The 18947-nt window shown below is 60.0% G+C and overlaps 3 protein-coding genes across 4 annotated transcripts in view; 2 read left to right on the top strand and 1 right to left on the bottom strand.

The window, feature by feature from the left end:
- Window positions 1-4703, top strand: part of KIF19 (kinesin family member 19) — a 28748-nt gene extending 24045 nt beyond the window's left edge. For both annotated transcript variants that reach the window (XM_088829377.1, XM_088829376.1), the window contains 8 exons: window positions 694-964; window positions 1048-1169; window positions 1638-1774; window positions 2014-2119; window positions 2289-2376; window positions 3044-3438; window positions 3592-3793; window positions 4043-4703. In XM_088829377.1, coding sequence (XP_088685503.1) covers window positions 694-964; window positions 1048-1169; window positions 1638-1774; window positions 2014-2119; window positions 2289-2376; window positions 3044-3438; window positions 3592-3793; window positions 4043-4176 — 1455 coding nt within the window. In that variant the 3' untranslated portion in view covers window positions 4177-4703. The remainder of the gene's footprint in view (window positions 1-693; window positions 965-1047; window positions 1170-1637; window positions 1775-2013; window positions 2120-2288; window positions 2377-3043; window positions 3439-3591; window positions 3794-4042) is intronic.
- A 1189-nt stretch (window positions 4704-5892) lies between these two features.
- Window positions 5893-10577, bottom strand: BTBD17 (BTB domain containing 17). The gene is made up of 3 exons (XM_055408684.2): window positions 10493-10577; window positions 8410-8686; window positions 5893-6967 (listed from the first exon to the last, which is right to left on the bottom strand). Exons 1-3 carry the CDS (start codon window positions 10575-10577, stop codon window positions 5893-5895), a joined length of 1437 nt encoding a protein of 478 aa, XP_055264659.1.
- Window positions 10578-15812: 5235 nt separating this feature from the next.
- On the top strand, window positions 15813-18468 carry GPR142 (G protein-coupled receptor 142). Its single transcript, XM_055398918.2, has 3 exons — window positions 15813-15885; window positions 16636-16794; window positions 17597-18468. Exons 1-3 carry the CDS (start codon window positions 15861-15863, stop codon window positions 18466-18468), a joined length of 1056 nt encoding a protein of 351 aa, XP_055254893.2. The 5' UTR covers window positions 15813-15860.
- Window positions 18469-18947: the final 479 nt, after the last annotated feature.

Genomic DNA, 18947 nt, shown 5'->3' with positions numbered 1-18947 from the left:
TGTCCATGGGATTCTCCAGGCAAGAACTCATCTTTAAAATGGGGGTGGTCAACCCTAGTGGTGTTGATGAGAAGATTAAATAAATCCTTTCACATAGTAAAGACTCAGAAAACGGGTAGCCAACATTCTAATTAGGATTTTCCAGATCGCCCTTCTCTGTTCTGGAGCATAGCCATACCAGGGGGCTTCAGGGGCCACTAGTCCAGAGGGCATCAGGTGAGCTGGGGTTGAGCTGGTCCACGGAGCTCATTTCCCTGGCTTCCCTGGTGGCTCAGATGATAAAGGGTCTGCCTGCCAATGCGGGAGACCGAGGTTCGATCCCTGGGTCGGAAAGATCCCTTGGAGAAGGAAATGGCAGCCCACTCCAGTATCCTTGCCTGGAGAATCCCATGGAAGAAGGAGCCTGGCGGGCTGCGGTCCATGGGGCCACAAAGAGTCGGGCAGAACTGAGCGACTTCACTGCACGGAGCCTGTTTCAGGGATGGGTTGCAAGAAGGCAGGCACAGAGGGGTCACTCAGGAGCAGTCCCCAGTTGCAGAGTTCAAGACACAGCTTCGAAAAGCGGGCCTCGGAGTGGGGCTTCAGCCGGCCGCCCAGCGTCCGGGGACTTGGAGGGCCGAGGACCCGCTCAGCGGCGGGCGCGGGCGGCCCCTCTCCAGCCACCTGGTGCTGACGGCCCGCTCGGCTCCCCAGCTGGCGCTGGAGCAGCGGTGCCGAGAGCTGCGCGCGCGGGGCCGCCGCCTGGAGGAGACGCTGCCGCGGCGCGTCAGGTCGGAGCAGCAGCGCGAGGCGCTCGGCCTGCTCTGCCGCGTGCATGAGCTGGAGCTGCGGAACGCCGAGATGGAGCCGCACGCCCTGCTCCGCACCAGCGCGCTCCGCCACTGCCGCGAGGTCCTGCGCCACCTGGAGCAGCGCCGCAGCCTCTGCGAGGAGATCATCCGCGCCCAGCGGCAGCTCATCCAGGGTAGGGGCCCCGCCCAGCGCGTCCGACCCGTCGAGGGCCCGAGGGCGCGCGCTGAGCCCTGCCTCTCCGCTCCCCCGCCGCAGACTGCAACCTGGCCGTCCCGCAGCACCTGAAGGAGCTGTACGAAGTGTACCTGCGGGAGCAGGAGGAGGGCAGCCTGGAGCGCGCCACCATGATGGACCGCCTGGCCTCGCGGGCCCTGCAGGTGGGTGCCCGGGCCGGACCATGCGCACATGACTGAGGGCGGGGCTGAGGACCAGGGCAGCGCCTGCCAGCACCTAGTGTGGCCTCGGACCGGGCTGGCTGGTCCCCAGAAAGCTGGCTTCTCCTTCTACTTCTTATCCGACCCAAAGCCTCACCAGGCTCCCCTCCTGTGGTGTTCTTCTCCCGCACGTATCCCCATCCAGGGTCTAAGGATCAGGGTTGGCCATCTGAGATAGCACTAAGGGCCCCAGATGCCCTCCCAGGAGACCAAGCCACCAGGCAGTGCCACTGGGGATGCCTAGCAGGCCACGGCTGGCCCCTGGGACTCAGAACACGAGTCCCCCTGTCTTGTGGGGCTCCCAGCCCAGATTACAGCCACAGACACACTGTGTGCCTGTGTAAGGCAGGCTGTTTACTCAGTACGAGACCAAGTCTTCCGACTCCCCTCTCCCTCCTTTCCCCTCCCCAGGACAGCGCCTTGCCCAATATTAGCCCCCCAGGAACCGTGCCGACCCCAGAGGAGTCTGACTTAGAGAACGTCAAGATGCCGAACTCCGAGTCCCCCCACCAGCACAGAAGCTTCCTCCCTCTGCTCAGCACTGAGAGGTGAGCCTGAGGACCACTTCCGGCCGTCCAACCCGCCTGAGACACCGGGCCATGTCTCAGAGATGCCATCCCAGACCTGGCTTCCCAGGGAGGATGGAGCGGGAACGGAAGGTGGGGAGGGGGAGCCGTACTTTGGTGTCCTCGTTCCCACAATGCAACAGTTCTCAGGAGGGGTGGGTGTGGGACTCCCGTGGTGCCAGCCTGGGCAACAGCTGCCCATACTCCTCTGCCGACCTCAGTGAAGCCAACCACCTGTTCAAGGCCAGCTCCCGGGCCTGGCAAGCGAAGGGCTCCTTTGTGCCCACCCCACCCCCTATCCCGGCCAGCAACCTGGTGACACAGGAGGTGAGCAGCGGGCCCCATGGGCCCCCCGGGCTTCCCTGATGTGGGTGGGAGTACCCGGGGGGGGGGGACACCCAATGGTTGGGGTGGAACTTTTCCAAAACAGCCCTCTGAGGACGTAGGGTCCCCCCTGGGTCCAATGGCTTCTCTTCCTAACCCATTCATCTCACAGGCCACCACTCAGGTTGGTCTGAACAGCCAGATCAACTCCTCCCCTGAAACCATCGAGAATCTGTCGGAGATCCCCTTGACCCGCAAAGGTGTGTCCCCTGCCTCCCCCCACCCCCTCATCAGCCTGAGCCTGGAATCATCTCAACAGCTCAGAGCACCCAGCACGAAGCCCCTTCCTTCCCTCTCCGCTGCTGAACACACCCAGGCATCATTCTAGAAAGACAGGCACCGGTGCCCAGAGAAGAGCACCCACCTGCTCTGTCCACACAGAGCAGGGGACACAGTCGGAAACCAGAATGGGGAACACGTGGCACTTGGGATCATGCCCCCTCCACTTGCCACTCGGAAATAATTGTAATAGCAAATAGAGTCCGAGTCCTCCCTACCCGGTGGCCACAGGCGGCCCCCATTATCTCAGCAATCCATCCTCAGAACCTGGGACTTCCCTGGCGGTCCAGTGGTTAAGACTCAGCACTTCCACTGCAGCGGGTGAAGGTTCGCTCCCCAGTCAGGGAACTAAGATCCTGTATGCTGTGTGTCATGGTCCGAAAAAAAAAAAATCTTCACAACCCACTGGGGTTAGTTTTACCGTCGTCAGCTTACAGATGAAAAGAAGGCTCAGAAACTTGCCCAAAGTTTCTCAAACAGCAAGCAAGTTGGGGTGAGCTGCAGCAAAGAAAGGGGTGTTGGAGGTGCAGGAGGGGGAGGAAAATGTGGCCTTGATCCCGGGCTGGGTGCCCCTCTGTCCCGCTGCAGGGAAGAAGGAGACCCTGACCAACACCAAGGGCATCTCCGTGAAGGCTGCCCGGCACCGCTTGCCGGCCCTTGGGGCCGAGGGGCGCCAACTGCTGGCACCCACCATGAGGCACAGCAGCCTGTCCCTGTACTCGCTGGGCGAGACTGATGACATGCGGCTGCCCGGACCGCTGGCCTGCAAGCGGCCGCCCAGCCCCACCCTCCAGCACACTGCCAGCGAGGACAGCCTGTCCAGCGGCATGGGCGAGGCGCCATCCCAGGCGGTCGAGCGTCATGGCGATGGCCCTTGTCCCGCACTGCAAGGCCAGAAGAAAAGCCTAAGCAAGAAACGGGAGGAGTCCCTGGAGGCAAAGAGGAAGCGGAAGTCCCAGTCCTTTGAAGTCACAGGACAAGGGGTGAGCCTAGGGGGACAGGAGCTGGGGGTGTCAGGGCCCCCTCCTTGCCGGGTTCTGAAGGCTGGGCTCCTCCAGAGGCCTCAGGGTAACCCTGGCTGTGCACCACTCTCCATGGAGTGTCCCCCAAGTGAAGCTAACATCTCCTTGCATCAGATCCCCACGCAGATCCCAGCTCATCCGGCTCTCCAGCCAGCACTGCTCTCCCGCCCCAAGATGCACGATGCCCGGCCTGTGGAGAATCACATCTCAGACCAGAGGATGCCACTGATTGGGCACCTAACTCCTACCATCCAGCCCCTGGGAAAGTCCTTGCTGCCTATGGCCAAGGTCAAACTCCCTCCGTGCCAGAACTTGGGTGAGTACCAGCAAGTGTCGGGGGGAAAAGCAATGGGGAGAGGGGAGCCCTTGGCCAGGCCAGGGAGGAGGCTGATTGAGCTCCCTGCCCGTATGACTGCCCCTTGCTGGAAACAGGGTTCCTGAAGACTGTTAGTGGGACTGGCCTCTTGCGGGGGTGCCCCTAGGGAGTTCAGAGCCGCTGTGGGTGATGACAGGGGCGTGGAGAGGCATGCCTTAAAGCACAGCTACTGGCCCCTCCCCGTTGCAGGCCCCGAGGACCCCTCCCCCCTCGCTGCCCCCTCCAACCCACTGGATGTTTCCAGACGGGTTATTCGGATGCCCCACCTGAGGCCCTATGGCACAAATACCCAAGGCAAAGATGGACGCTTAAAGCACAACTGAGGGGCCCTGCCTGGATCCGGCCCTCCTGCCCGCCAAGGCTTGATAGGGTGTGGCAGGAAAGGGAGACGGAGGCTGGGCAGATGGGGAAGACCTGGCATCAGGAGCGCGGGATCTCAGAAGGTTGGGGCCCCTGGGACCCAGGAATAATGGGGGCGCCTGCCCCCCACACTTCCGTGCCTTCAGTGCTACCGGGAAGGGGAGCTGAGCCCAAGAGGCATGGCCTGGATGGCAGGACTCCCTGGCTTCCCAACCCTGGATCCCAGGGCTCCCTGGGCAGAGACTCCTGTTGCTGAAACTCTACTCTAAGATCTGCAGTCAGACTTGGCCTGAGGAATGGGGGGCGGGGGTGGAGCAGGGAGGGACTGTTAGTGGGATAGGGCTCCTGGGCTCACATCTGGGACAAGGGCATGCTGGATGGTTGGGGAAGGGGCCGATGGGCATTTCCCCTACTGTGGCTGGGGGGTGGGAAGGAATCTAGTTTTGTTACTGAGCAGTCGCTTCCCGCCCCCCAACTCCTTTTAAACAATAAAAATCCCATTTGAGTTTTGTTAGTTGTTGCAGCAACTAGACCTTGTCTGAAAGGTGGGGTGATCCTGACAGACGGGGCTTCCCTTCCCGGCAGCGCTAACGGTGAAGAACCGGCCTGCAATGCAGGAGACGCAAGAGATGTGGGCTCGATCCCTGGGTCAGGAAGGTCCCCTGGAGGAAGAAATGGCATCCCCCTCCAGGATTCTCGCCTGAGGAGTCCCACGGGTAAAGGACTGGCAGGCTGCAATCCATGGGGCTGCAAAGGGCCGGACCCGACTGAGCAAATGAGCACATCACTGACTAAGATTCAACCCGAGTCCCCTCCTCCCACCACACCCTCTTCCTCTCCGGCTGGTTGTACAGCACCAGTCAACCAACTCCTGGGGGAAAGCGCTTTTCCTCCAGACCCTGAGGGCCCGGAGCCCCTCTCAGGAGAGGTCAGAGACTTAGGGTTGTGCTTACCCCTCCCACCCCAGGAAGTCAGGGCTCAGAAATTGCTCAGCTGAGCCCCTCAGTTTCAGGTGAGAAAGCTCCCCCAAGGTGCACCTGACCATCTCATGCTTTTACCTGCTCTGTGGGGACAGGGGCCCTTAGGGAAAGGCTATTGAACGATGGGGAGTCCCTGACCTGTGGAGCCCTCCTTGGACTGTTTTTATCCCCAGAACTGGGTGGTTTAATCATCCCCTTGCCACTCCGAGCACTGGTTTATTCTACCAAGAGCACTGGCTTCCCACGCAGTGCTGGTGATAAAGAATCCACTTGCTAATGTAGGAGATGCAAGAGTCACGGGTTTGATTCCTGGGTTGGGAAGATCCCCTGCAGGAGGAAATGGCATCCCCCCTCCAGTAGTCTTGCCTGAAAAGTTCCATGTGCAGAGAAGCCTGCCGGGCTACAGTACGTGAGGTGGCAAAGGGTGGAACACAACTGAACACACACACACATGACAGCAAGAACCTTACTCTCAAGTCAATGTGAAAATAGCTCCTGAAACCAGGCATCTGGTCTACCACCCATCACCTGGCTTCCACCCAGCTCAGAAGCCGCCAGCGCCTGGTCACCCAGTGGGCCAGAATAGACACCTGCACTGGCCATGCCACTCCCAGTCCCTCTGCGCCATCTCTACTGGGCCTTTATTTTCCTGATCCAGAGGCGTCAGGGACGCTGAGCTCCCCGCCCTGGCCCGCTTGGCTACTTGGGGGTCCGGATGAGGGTGTGATAGACGGGCTTGACGATGAGGTGGAGATGCAGGGCGTTCTCCACCAGGTACTCGGAGTTGCGCCGCTGCAGGTCTGCGTGCGCCAGGAAGTCGCCGGCCTCCTCGCTGCTCTGGTGGAAGCTGTAGGCGTGGCGGACCAGCAGGCGGCCGTGGTGGCGCGCCCCCACCAGCACGGTCTTCTGGAAGCTCACGCCCGCCGCGTCGCCGCCGCTGCTGGCCGGCGTGACCACCAGCCGCGGCCGGCCGTCCTCGGGGCGTGCGAGGGGCAGCGCGGTGCTCGCGGCGTCCGCGTAGACGGGCCGCAGGCTGACCGGCAGCCAGCGCGGCGAGAAGAGCACGTTCCAGGTGACCCGGCGGCCCGAGTCGTGGCCGCTTGGGCCCAGCTGCGTCTGGAAGCTGGTGCTGCGATCGTCGCGGGCCGGGTTGTTGATGACCCACGGCGCGCCCCAGGCGGGAGCGAGGTAGTTGCGGGGCAGGAAGGCGCTGCCATTGACGTCGAAGAATTTGGCGTAGTGCAGTGGCGAGGCGGCGTGGAACTGGTAGGCCTGCAGCAGCAGGTCGGCCACCGCCGGGCCGTGGCGCGCCAGGGCGGCCGAGCGCGCCTGCAGCTGGAACAGCTGCGCCGGAGGGATCATGGGGTAGCGGATGGCGCGCAGCGCGCGCTCGGCCACGGCCGCCGGCGGCCGCGCGCGGCCCAGCCACGCCTCCAGCGCCTGGAAGAGCTCCAGCTCGTCCTGCAGCACGAGGTCCGAGCGCGGCAGCAGCTGTGCCAGCAGCTCGGGACTCACGGCGCCCCACTCGGCGCTCCCCGCCACGGCCGACAGGTTCCAGGCCAGGAACTGCAGGCAGCTCTGGCGCAGGGCCTCGTCCCCGGTGCTCAGCGCGTAGTGGTACCAGCCCACCGCCGGGCCCGCGCCGCCCGCCAGGTGCGCGCGCATGTAGTCGGCCACACCCCGCTGCAAGGAGGCCACGCGGTACTTGGTGGCCAGCTGGTGCAGGGGAATGGCCTGCGCCAGCAGCACGGTCAGCTCGCCGCAGTAGAGGTACCTGCCAGAGAGGTGCAGAGGTGGAGCGCGGTCAGGGCGGCCTGCTGCTACCCTACCCAGCGCTGCCTCCTGCGTCCCGAGGGCACCTGGCCTTGGGCAGACAGCATCGTCGCTAAGGGAGCCAACAGAAGGACCTCCCCACGCGCACCCCACTTCACCGCCTCTTCTTTCCGGTTTCTCGTGGGACGTGGAAATAAGCATGCGTTTACTGAGCACGGGTGTATCAGTGGTGAAGCATCCGCCTAACAATGCAGGAGACGCAGGTTCTGTCCCTGGGTCAGGAAGATCCCCTGGAGGAGGAAATGGCAACCCCCCCAGTATTCTTGCCTGGAAAATCCCATGGACACATGAGCCTGATGGGCTGCAGCCCATGGGGTCGCAAAGAGTTGGACAGGACTTAGCTGACTGAGCAAGTGGATGATTCCTAGACTGCCCGCTAAGTGGTTGAGCTCTGTGCTAAACCAACAAAGATGCAGCTTCTACCTTTGCCAGGTTTACAGTGTGAGTTTGGATTCATTCTGCCAGTTACTTGCTATGAGAGTGGGCAAGCCATTTAACTTTGCTGTTTACCTCTGGAAACAAAAGAGGTTTCCCAGGATCCCTTAGATCACATGACTAAATACTAGCTAGTGAGATGTCTGCAAAGGCACAGACTGGGATTGCGGGAAAGGCTGGTTAAATAGAACTGACTAGGGTAGAGATTATTGTTCAGTCTCTCAGTCCTGCCCAACTCTTTGCGACCCCATAGACTGCAACACGCCAGGCTTCCCTGTCCTTCACCATCTCCTGGAGCTTGTTCAAACTCTTATCCATTGAGTCAGTGATACCATCCAACTATCTCATCCTTTGTCATCCCCTTCTCCTCCTGCCTTCAATCTTTCCCAGTTAGGGGGTGGAGGAAAGACGCTTTTGTCCTTCTGTGCTATCCCTCTTCTTGTTGCCTGGAAGTTGGAAGAAATGACCAATATTCTGCAGCCATCTTGTCTAAGCTATTAAAGCAGGGTCACTTTCTCAGACTAGAGTGTGGACAAGGTCCCTGGTACCACACAAGGAGGAAGCAGCCCCCTAGCCCTGTGGTTCAAAACCTGTCCAGACAGCAAAACCACACAGAGACATTAAAATAAGAAACAACTGTTTGGCTCAGCCCTAGATATGAAGCTGGGGATTCAGGGTGGGGCCCAGAAATCTATAGTCTTTAAAAGCTCTCAAGGCCAAGTTTGGATACAGCTCTGAGTATTTGGTAACTGACTTTAAAGCACTCAGAGCTTACAGGCAGGGGAGTCATGCTGCATTTTTCAGAAAGCTGGTGGGAGGAGGGAAGAGGGAGGTGGTTGCGTGGTCATCCTGATACCATCCAGGGAAGGGGCAGGGCTTCCGTCACCCTGTGAGTGGAGAAGCCAGGGACGTGAAAAGGGACGACGTCTTCCCCCGACCCTTCCCCACCTGATGAACTTGTCGAAGACGGCTGCACAGTCCCGGGACTCCCGCAGCACCACTTCGCTCTGGTTACTCAGCAGCTCCCGGAACTGCTCACTGTGCAGTCCCAGCAGCAGGCGGTGGGCATGGAAGACTCGGACCTCGTCGGTGCCCACAGCCTGCACCCGCAGCACCACGTCGCTGGCATTGCCTTGCCGCAGCAGTTCCTGCAAGCGCTGGAGCAGCATCTGGGAGTGGTTGATGGAGGTGCCCGCTGACTCCCCGCCGACATCAGCTTTCTGGGCTACAGCAGGAAGGGACACAGAGCAGCCTGAGAGGGCAGCCTTCTGGGGTTGCAGAAGGACCAGCTGGAGATGCCTGTGGCTGGATGTGGGCAGAGGGTAGGGGAAGCCTGTTTGTGCCTGTGAAGTCCATGCATGCATGTGTGTGCAGACAAGCACATCTTGGATGGGGAAATTCGTGAACCTGAGCAGACCTTGAGAAGATGCTCTTGGAAGGGATGGGGGGTGGATTCCCGGCAGGGAGAGGTCATGAATCAGGATGGGACAAAATGTCCAGAGCTGGACTTCCCTGGTGACTCAGTGATAAAAATCCACCTGCCCATGCAGGAGACACAGGTTTGATCCCAGATCCGGGAAGATCCCACGTGCCGCAGAGCAACTAAGCCTGTGCTCCATGACTGTTGAGTCTGTGCTGGGGAGCTGGGACTGCTGAGCCCGAGGTAACTGCAAACAGAGAAGCCACGGCAGCGAGAAGCCTGCGCGCTTCGACCAAGAGTAGCCCCTGCTTGCTGCAACTAGAGAAAAGCCTGCACAGCAACAGAGAGCCAACACATCCAAAAATAAATTTAAAAAAATTAATGTCTAGAGCTGATATCCATGATGCCAGACCCCTAGGCGAGGATTGAGGAATCTCTTGGTCCCCACCCCCTCGCCTCCTAAAGAATTGCCCACCTTACCCCTTGGAAGAGAAAAGTTGGCCCAAAGCAGTGCATTCCCCAGCAAATAATCTATTGAGCACTTACAATAAGCCAGACACTCCCCTGGGAGCTCAGACCAGCACAGTGAACAAAACAAACCAGCTCCTTACACTCATAAAAGCACAACTTAGCTTCTTAGGCAGTAAATACACAAATAAGCGCTCTGGTTTTAGGCTGTGACCAGTAAGGGAGTGAATGTAGTGGGTGGCAGCTCCTGTAGGGGCAGGAATCAGAGACAGGCTCCCTGAGGAAGGGATAAGGGCCCGCCCGAGCCCTGGGAGAGGCTGGGCTTGGTGCTGGGAAGGCGGAGAGGATCTGCCCATGTTCTGAGTGGGAGGCGAGGGGCGGAGCAGGGGAGGGGGCTGCAGCCTGGGGGGGTGGTCCAGGCCCAGCCGCCCTCCTGGATCCTGCTCTGGGAGGCAGGGGTCTACACTGGCCTCCTGGGGGACCCGAGAAAGCACAGAGCGAGCGGGTCCTGGATGGGACTCTCAAGGCACCTGCGCCTTGGGACTGCCGTCCTCCTACTTCCAGGCGAGCCACACCGGACCCTCTTCTCCTGTTTCCAGGGACACCGTGAGGGTCAGACGGGGACATGTGCTCACGGACAGAAAACTCAGTGACAGAAAGCACTGCCGGCAGCTTCCCCAAGAGAAGCAGGGACTGAGGAGCCGAGGGCAGCAGATGGGCACTGCCCCCCAGTGCGCGCACACACAGTCCCGGGGCCCATGTGGACTCTTGAGGAGGCTCCCAGGAAAGCAGAGCTTCTGTGTACCAGTGAGAGGCAGACAGAGGGAGGGGAAAGGGTGAGCGAGGAGCCCTGGTTGTTTTCCGGCCCCGCCGTCTCCCCAGCTGTCACAGTGAAGGCTGCAAACGCTGACGGAGCCCACGCTCCCCAGCCTGGGCCCAGCTGCCAGGGACAATGGACAGTGGAAAGGTCTTCCTGTGGTTAAGCCCCCTGCCTGCCCAGCCCTCCTGCCCTCAGAGGCCACGGAGCTGCATGATCAAATCAACTCTGTGCCCGGCCCGGCCGGCTGGACACCGCCCCCTCCTGGCCATGGGCAGTCGGAGCCCAAAGGTCCTGTCCCTTCTCCCTGCACACTGCCCACTCACCTGCACGAGTGACCAGGCCCACCAAGGTCAGCATGGCCCAGAAGCTGGCCCAGGACCCAGGCTTGGCAGAGCCCAGCCTGCGCATCTTTGCACCCTGCCCCCAAGCCCACGGGAGGAACGGCAGAGCCCAGACCACTCCGCGCACATCCCTCCTCCTTATATAGGATCCAGCCCAAGGGGATGGCTGCCTCCCTTTCCAGGCTGACTTCCCTCCCCCCTGCCAGCCTCTGCCTTGGATTGGTGGAAACTGGCCCCAGCTGTTACCCAGGCAACCAGTTGAGCTGGAGAGCGGCCGCCCCAGGCGCTATTGTGCTGCCCTCCGGCCCCTGAGGGGACCAGATCCGGCAGCGTCCCCAGGTCTCCTACCGCCCGGCACAGCTAGTCACTCCAATCCTGGGAAGTCGAAGGCTCTCCAAAGGGCAGGCAAAGGGCTCCAGACCCAGAGGCAGTCACCAGCCCAGAGGGTCCCCAGCCCCTCCCTGGACCCCCCACCCTGGCACAGAGTACGCTTGGCAGCATCGTGGCTGGGGCACCATGGTGAGCCAAGGACTACAAAGGAAGGGCCTGGAAGAGGAGGAGGCAGCAGTCCAAGCCCCGCCCCTCCCCCTCCCGTGCTGGGGTGGGCTAGCTCTCCAGAAAAGAGGACAGGGCTCTAAGCAGGGGCCCGTGGGGTAGCTGATGTCGTTTTCACGTCCTTCACTGAAGAATGTTCCTGGTGTGCTCTGAGGAGGGTGATGGGCCTTAGGGACATGAGGGCTGTGGCCATCACACCGCCCCCCAGGTCAAGGTGAGCTAGGATGGCAGGGCCAGGCATAGAGCAGCTGCACCCCACACTGTGCACCCCTGCCCCGAGCACCCCCACCCAGAACCAAGCTGGCCGCCTCGCTTGAGGCTGGACCCCCGCAGGCATCCACCCACTGTCTGACCTGGAGCTGCCCTGGCACCGTCTTTCTCTAATTCACCTTCTCAAGTGGTCTCAGGTCTCTTGGCTCACCTCCTTGGAAGGTTTCTCTTACCAGCTTCTGTCCAACTTCCTACTGTATCTTTTCCCATCTCAGAGTTCCAAGGAGGGGGCTTCCCTGGTGATCCAGTGGTTAAGACTCCGTGCTCCCAAGGCAGGGGGGCCGGGTTCCATCTCTGATCAGGCAACTAAGATCTGGCTTGCTGCAGCTAAGCCCAGTGCAGTCAAAAAAATAATAATAAAAGCTGCAAGCAGACACACAGCAGAGCCAGGACCCACCTGACAGTCGGAGATGCTGAGGCAGACAGCTAGCTGACAGAGTCAGCTGGGTTAGTGCAGGGGAGAGCTCTTCTAAGGAACAGAGAGCAGCGGGTGGGGCCTGGGCCCAGAGGGTGGGTGGGCGGCACCAGTGGGGCCTCATCTTTTCCAGGAGCAGGAGGGCCTGGCCCAGATCCTCATGGGAGGGAGTCCTTCCAAGTTGATAAACTGAAACGGTGTGTGTGTGTGGCGGGGGTGTGTGTGTGTGGGGGTGTGCTCCCAGGAGATCCAGCTTAGCGTTTCTCCCGAGGCCGGGCCCTTCACTGGGGCTGGGTCAGAGCCCGCCCTCCCTTGCTCTCTGAATCCCAGGGACCAGCTCAATGCATTGATCTCTGCCCCGGGCTGGCACAGAGAAACCCAACAGCTCCACCCCCCACCCCTCTCTGGAGCCACAGGGAGAGCTGGAATTGGGTCTGGCACCTGCTTCGTCCGGGTTGGCAGAGACGCAGCTGTCCAGCCCAGCGGAAACCCCTCCCGGCCGTCCTGACCTTCACGCCCGGCTCCCTTCATCCAGATTCGCCAACCCCTGCCCACTGGCTGCGCGCCTGCCCTTCCTGGGGGCTGGACCACCTCCCTGACCCAATCCAACAAGACAGAGCCTCAGTGTGAAGTGGGAGGGGGGATGTCAGGGCCAGTGCTGTTCAATAGGATGTTACTGATGATTTTTTACAAAGATGATGCTGGGAGAACCCACTAGTTAGAAAATGGTCTTTCAGTAAGAAAGTCTCCTTGAGGCTCAGAAGTGTGACACACCTGTGCTGGAATCTCCCATCTTCCACCTAGGAGCCAGGGCACCTGTGTCTTCTTAGCATCTTGACGATGGTCATGTACACCCCCAAGCTAAGCTCTACCCGCTAGAGTTAGATGGACGGCATTTCAAGTGTGCAGGAATTGGGGAGGGCCCAGGTTACCCAGAAGACCCAGGAGGGTCACCTCTGACTCCCCATCTCTGGGGGGCCTCGCCTCTTCTAGTTCTAACTTGTCATCCCTGAAACTCCTCAACTGATTTAAAAACTGACTTTCCAGCGACTGCCCTGGTGGTCCAGTGGCCAAGACTCCAAGCTCCCAGTGAAGAGGGCCTGGGTTCGATCCCTAGTCAGGGAATTAGATCCCATTTGCTGCAACTGAGAGTTCGCATGCCGAAACTAAAGAGCTTGCATGCCCCAACTAAGATCCAGTGCAGGCAAATACATTTTAAAAAACAAATAAAAAAGCTGACTTTCCAGGAATATGCATTCTCTGTTTTCATTTTCTTAGTCTGAGGGTTTCTGAAGTGTATGCATGCGTGTGCATGTACTGTGCATGTGTGCCCTCGTGTGTATGTATGTTCGGCCTGTAAGTATGCACGCATGTGTTTGCAGGTGTGTGTGTGGGTGGGTGGGTGTGTGTGTAGTGTGCGTGAGAGTCTTGGAACTGGAGAGAGGAAGCGGGGTGTCTGCCCTGCCCAGTCTTGCAGATGGAAGGTCAGAGACAATCAGTTTTATCTTGCCCTGTGCATCTGCAAGCTCTGCAGTTCCTCGAGGGCAAGTCTGAGCTAGAACAATTCCCAGAGACCAATGTAACTTCCCACCTGAGACAAGAGTATCTGTGACCCAAGGGGCTTGTCTGAGGTCTCCTGGCCCAGAAGGGGCTGAGTCTGGATTCAGATGTTGCTTTTCTGCTCTTCCTCCCACACTCCCATGCTGTCTCTTCTGGGAAGTTATGTCAGTAGCCACACGCGAGGCAAGGACTCGCTAGTGTTGGTAGAGCATGCTTGGGGTGGGGTGCAGAGTGTCTGAACCTGCAGGGTGCAGAGTGTCTGAACCACGCTTGGGGCGGGGTGCAAGTGTCTGAACCTCCAACCTCACGCGCAGGAAGATGGAGGATGTAGCCGCCCGCCACCAGCTACAGCCTCCCTGGCACCTGTGATGTCTCACTTCCTGAGCTAGGGTGCCCCGGAAACTCAGACTGGGGAACAGGGAATCAGGAGTCTAGGTTCCAGGCCGCTCGGGGTTGCGGGGGAGGCACAGCAGTGATAAACGGGAGAGAATGACTCCTGAAAGTAACTGACATGATACGGTGATACGGAAAGCTTCGCCTGAAGCCAGGCTGTCCCGCAGTGGCACCCACCTTCCAGCCTCAGCACTCTGCATCATGCTGCCCACCCACCCCCAGCTGGAGGGCCTTGAGCATCCGAGGGGTGTATCTACCTGACCCACTCCCCCTCCCAGTAAAGCCTGAGCTCACGGTGGACTTGCGCTATCTGAGCACCTGCTCTCTGGTGGGAGGGAGTGACCAGGAAACGGCTCTGGAGGAGGGATAAGGCCAAATTTGAACTTGCTGCCTTTTACATGCTCTGTGGCCTTAGCCTGCTTGCTGGACTTCTCTGAGCTTCAGTCCCCTCTCGTGTGAAATTGAGGTGTCCCAAGTTAGCTTGCCGGGTTGCTGGGAGGGTGACCTATGGGGAATAGGGTGGGTCCTCGGGAGATGTTGGCAGAGACCCTTACGCCTGGCTGTAAGTGGCTCCCTGCTCACCCACAGCCTCCTGGTGCAGGGAGGTGGAGGCCGGGGACTTATCTGCGCCACTCACACCCTCTGCTGCTGGAGTCCCGGACACTCTGCCTGGGGACCTGAGTGCCTACTGTGCCTCCCACGGGACCTGACCAAAGCTAGTGGACTCTTGGAGGCATGCAGTGCCAGGACCTGGCCACCAGGGAGCAGCAAGTCTTCTGTGAGTTCGAGGCTGGGTGTGAAGAAGAGGCTGGGGGTGGCATCCTGGTACTTCCAGCCCCAGAGTGGGATTTAACTCTGTTGTTGTTCAGTCACCAAGTTGTGTCTGACTCTTTGCAACCCCACCGACTGCAGCACACCAGGCCTCCCTGTCCTTCACTTCTCCCAGAGTTTGCTCAAACTCATGTCCATTGAGTCGGTGATGCCATCCAACCATCTCATCCTCCGTCGTCCCCTTCTCCTCTTGCCTTCAATCTTTCCCAGCATCAGGGTCTTTTCCAACAAGTTGGCTCTTACCATCAGGTGGCCGAAGTTTTGGAGCTTCAGCATCAGTCCTTCAATGAATATTCAGGGTTGATTTCCTTAAGGATGGACTAGTTTGATCTCCTTCCTGTCCAGGGACTCAGGTCTAACTCAGGGAGCCCAGAGACCGGCTCTGCAGCATTCCCAGAGGGTGAGCACAGAAGGCGATTCCAGGTTGGACCTCAACTCGCCCCGGACTCAATCTGCACACTGTCCCGGGAGCCCACTGAGGGCTGCGTTGGTGACTCCTCCCCACGTGGGATGGGAGAGCTGGCCAGGCTCAAATTCCAGTCTCTCCAGACTGCAAGCCATGCTGGATGGTGTTTATTTGCTAGTGACTGCTTGAAGGATGGTCCATTTAACCAGGGCTAGGAAAACAAGGGCTTGTGGGGTGCCACTGGGTCTGGGTTTCCCAGAGCTGCTGGCAGCTGGGTCCGGCTCCTCCTGGGGGTCCCAGCCAGCCCTGGGCATGGCTTCCTGCCATCCTTCCAGGCCAGCAGCACCCCCACCCCACCCCGAGGTAGGCTCCTTCTCAGCCCACCACCCGCAGCCACTGCACGATGGATTCATTCCAGCCTGGCCCGGGGGCTCCTCTCCAGATCAGTGTCCTGCCCAGGGCAGCCTCGGCGCTCCCTCCCCAGCTCGGGTTGCCCCCCACTCCTCTCTGAGTCAGCTCCTAGAACCCGTCTGCCTTTCTTCAGAGTCCCCGCCCCTGGGTTTCTGACAGCCAGCCTGAGCCCAGGCCGGTTCCCAGTGCCCTTGGAGCATGGGGTGGCCATCCACAGTACCAGTGCTACCCTTCCCAAGGCACCCTCCAGCCTTGCCCCTTCCCTTCCCAGGCTCCCTCGTAATCCTGCTTTGCTCCAGACGGTATCGACTGTTCAGGCTCATCCCCCTGGGCCTCGGGCCCCACCCTTCCCCTCCTCTCCCTCCTCCCCCTCCCTCCTCCCACCACCCGCCGCTTCGCACGTACTGATCGCAGACTCAGTGCTGCTGGAAGAATCGTCGGGCAAACAACTGAGAGGGAGCTGCAGGCACCCCCGGAAAAAGCCACAGGGTGACCCAGGACCCCGGGGCATGCGGCTGGCAGGGGAAGAGACAGGTAAGGCACCTAAGGCAAAGGGTGGGCAGGGAGAGGGAGGTGGCAAGGCCGGCAAGGAATCTGGAGGTGGGGTGGGAACAGGGAGCTTGAAGTGGAAAAAATCAAAAGCTGGAAGGCGAAACCTAAAATCTGAAAGTGTAGACGAGGCAGGAGGGACCAGAGCATGCGTTTGGTCCTCATCCCAGATCGGCCACCAGCTAGATGTGTGTGATGGCAGGCAGGTCACGCCTGACCCCTCTGGACTCAGTTTCCCCATCTGAAAACCAGGGCCCTTCCAGCTCCAGTGGTACGAGGAGACAGAGAGAGATGCTCTTTGAGGTAGAAAGGAGAGAACTCGGTCACATTCTCTCCTTGAAGTGGAGGCAGCTGTTTGCTACAGCAGCACGGTTACCGTGAGTTACCATGGGTCCGGGTCAGTCACCCAGGATGCCTTAAGAACACAGTGCTCAAGCCCCAGGTCAGACGGTCTGACTCAGGCTGCCTGGGAACAAGGCTATTCGGAAATAATCTCTAAGATGGCAAGAAAGGCCACCGAGTACTTCTTCCCACTGATGGGGAGCCGGGCCCCTGAGGGGGTGGGCTGGGGTGGAGAGGACGTTGCCGTTGGGATTGCATTTGGCCGGACCTAACTAGGGGCTCTGCACAGAGCCAGGGTGAGGAAAGTCCTCAGGGCCAAGGTCAGGGTGGGGCTGCGCCAGGCCAGGCCGGAAAGAGACCAAAAGTTCTCACGTGCCATTCTGCACCTCCCAGCTGCCCAGCTACGGGTGACCCTGCTGCCCACACCCAACGGCAGTGGGCTGAGCCAGGAGTTTGAAGGCCGTTGGCCCGAGAGCCCCGCGATGTCCCCATGTGTGGCTGGGGTCATTCCTGTCATCTACTACAGCGTCCTCCTGGGCCTGGGGCTGCCCGGTGAGTGGGGAGTGGGGGCCTGGGCTGGGCCAGAAATTGGGGTCCTCCTTCGATGGGTGCCAATCTTCCATGCTGACCCCTGAGACCCAGGATTGTAGACTCCTTCCCCTTGCCTTGTGGGGGTGATCTGGATCACTGCAGAGCCAAGCATAGTGGGGAGTAAAAGTGAGGGTGCTCAGTGGCTATCGTGTCTGATGCTTTGTGACCCCGTGGACTGTAGCCCAAAGCTCCTCTGTCCATGAGATCTTCCAGGCAAGAATCCTGGAGTGGGTTGCCATTTCCTCCTTCAGGGGATCTTCCCAACCCAGGGATTGAACATGCAACTCCTGTATCTCTGGCATTGCAGGCAGATTCTTTACCACTGAGCCATGGCAGAAGTTTGGCATTCTCAGCAGCTAAACCCGAGTTTTCACCAGAGCAGACAGCCCCCTTCTTCCCCCAGGAATGGGCATCTCCCAGAATGACTAAGTTCATGCAGAACAGCCCAGAGCCTCACACTGAAAGCTTTTTGCACCATCCAGACAGCAAAGCAGGGGTGTGGTGTGGATGCAGGAGAGGGCGGGTGGAATTATGGAATGGCTCATCCCTGCCTGTCGCCTGGTAAGGCAGTGGCCTGTGGTGCCATGCTGGACAAGGCAAGGCTGATCTGCTTAACCTTCCCAACAAAGCTGAGCTTTAAGAAGGTTCCGGAAAGAGGAAAAGAGAAGCAAGAAGCAGCAGGCGGGGAGGGACAATGAGAAAGCACATCCAGGCAGCCCTTCTAACCTCTGACCCCTCCCTCCCTGACCTCGGTGACCATCAGTCAATCTCCTGACCACAGTGGCCCTGGCCCGCCTCGCCACCAGGACCCGGAAGCCCTCCTACTACTACCTTCTGGCACTCACGGCCTCGGACATTGTCACCCAGGTGGTCATCGTGTTCGTGGGCTTCCTCCTGCAGGGAGCCGTGCTGGCCCGAGAGGTGCCCCAGGCCGTGGTACGCACAGCTAACATCCTGGAGTTTGCTGCCAACCACGCCTCAGTCTGGATCGCCATCCTGCTCACGGTCGACCGGTACAGTGCCCTGTGCCACCCCCTGCGCCACCGGGCCACCTCGTCCCCGGGCCGGGCCCACCGGGCCGTTGCCGCCGTCCTCGGCGCTGCCCTGCTCACCGGCATCCCCTTCTACTGGTGGCTGGACGTGTGGAGGGACGCAGACCCGCCCAGCACGCTGGACGAGGTGCTCAAGTGGGCTCACTGCCTCATTGTCTATTTCATCCCTTGCGGCGTTTTCCTGGTGGCCAACCTGGCCATCGTCCGCCGGCTGCAGCGGAGGGGCCGGAGCGGGCCGCGGCCCCTGGTGGGCAAGAGCACGGCCATCCTCCTGGGCGTCACCACGCTCTTCGCCCTCCTCTGGGCTCCCCGCATCTTCGTCATGCTCTACCACCTGTACGTGGCCCCCGTCTCCCGGGACTGGAGGGTCCACCTGGCCCTGGATGTGGCCAACATGGTGGCCATGCTCAACACCGCTGTCAACTTCGGCCTCTACTGTCTCGTCAGCAAGACTTTTCGGGCCACTGTCCGAGAGATCTTCCAGGACGCCCACCGGCCCTGCACCCTGGGGTCACAGTCAGCGGGCGTGGTGGCAGAGCCTATGCTGAAGCCTCCGGGACTCCCCAGGGGGGCAGAGTTGTAGAGGAGGAGCCCACGCAGCGAGCTTGGGACGGCTCACGCTCGGATTACTGGGGTCTTTGTGGTTGTCCCCACAAACTTTGTCAACACCCTACATGGCAATCTGGGGGCGGAGAGAGAGGTTTCTTGCTTCAGGGGTGGGTCCCCAGGAAGCTGAATTAATGCTGGTCGGTTGGTTGAATGAATGAACAGATGGATGGATGGATGGATATGAGTTGCTTCTCTCCCACCCCTTCCTGGAGCCCACCTCTCTTTCCCTGCGTCAGTTACTCCTCTAGCTTCTGCTGGCAATGCCAGGGAGAAAGGAAGATGTCCCCAGGATTCCAGACTGGGGGAACCGTGTGTGGGGCTGAACAATGGGGAGGAGCTGTCTGGGAAAGTGGTCTTAAGCAGACTCGCTGTCCCAGCTCCGGGGCGACAGAAAGACCTTGGGGTCTTGAGTGTCCTGGACTGATTTTGATTGACTCCCTGCCCTGGAGCCAG

Source organism: Moschus berezovskii, chromosome 20, assembly GCF_049115385.1.
Source record: "Moschus berezovskii isolate FMDL1 chromosome 20, NW_MosBer_1.0, whole genome shotgun sequence".
Taxonomy (NCBI): Eukaryota; Metazoa; Chordata; class Mammalia; order Artiodactyla; family Moschidae; genus Moschus; species Moschus berezovskii.
This window is presented reverse-complemented; position numbering and strand designations above follow the sequence as displayed.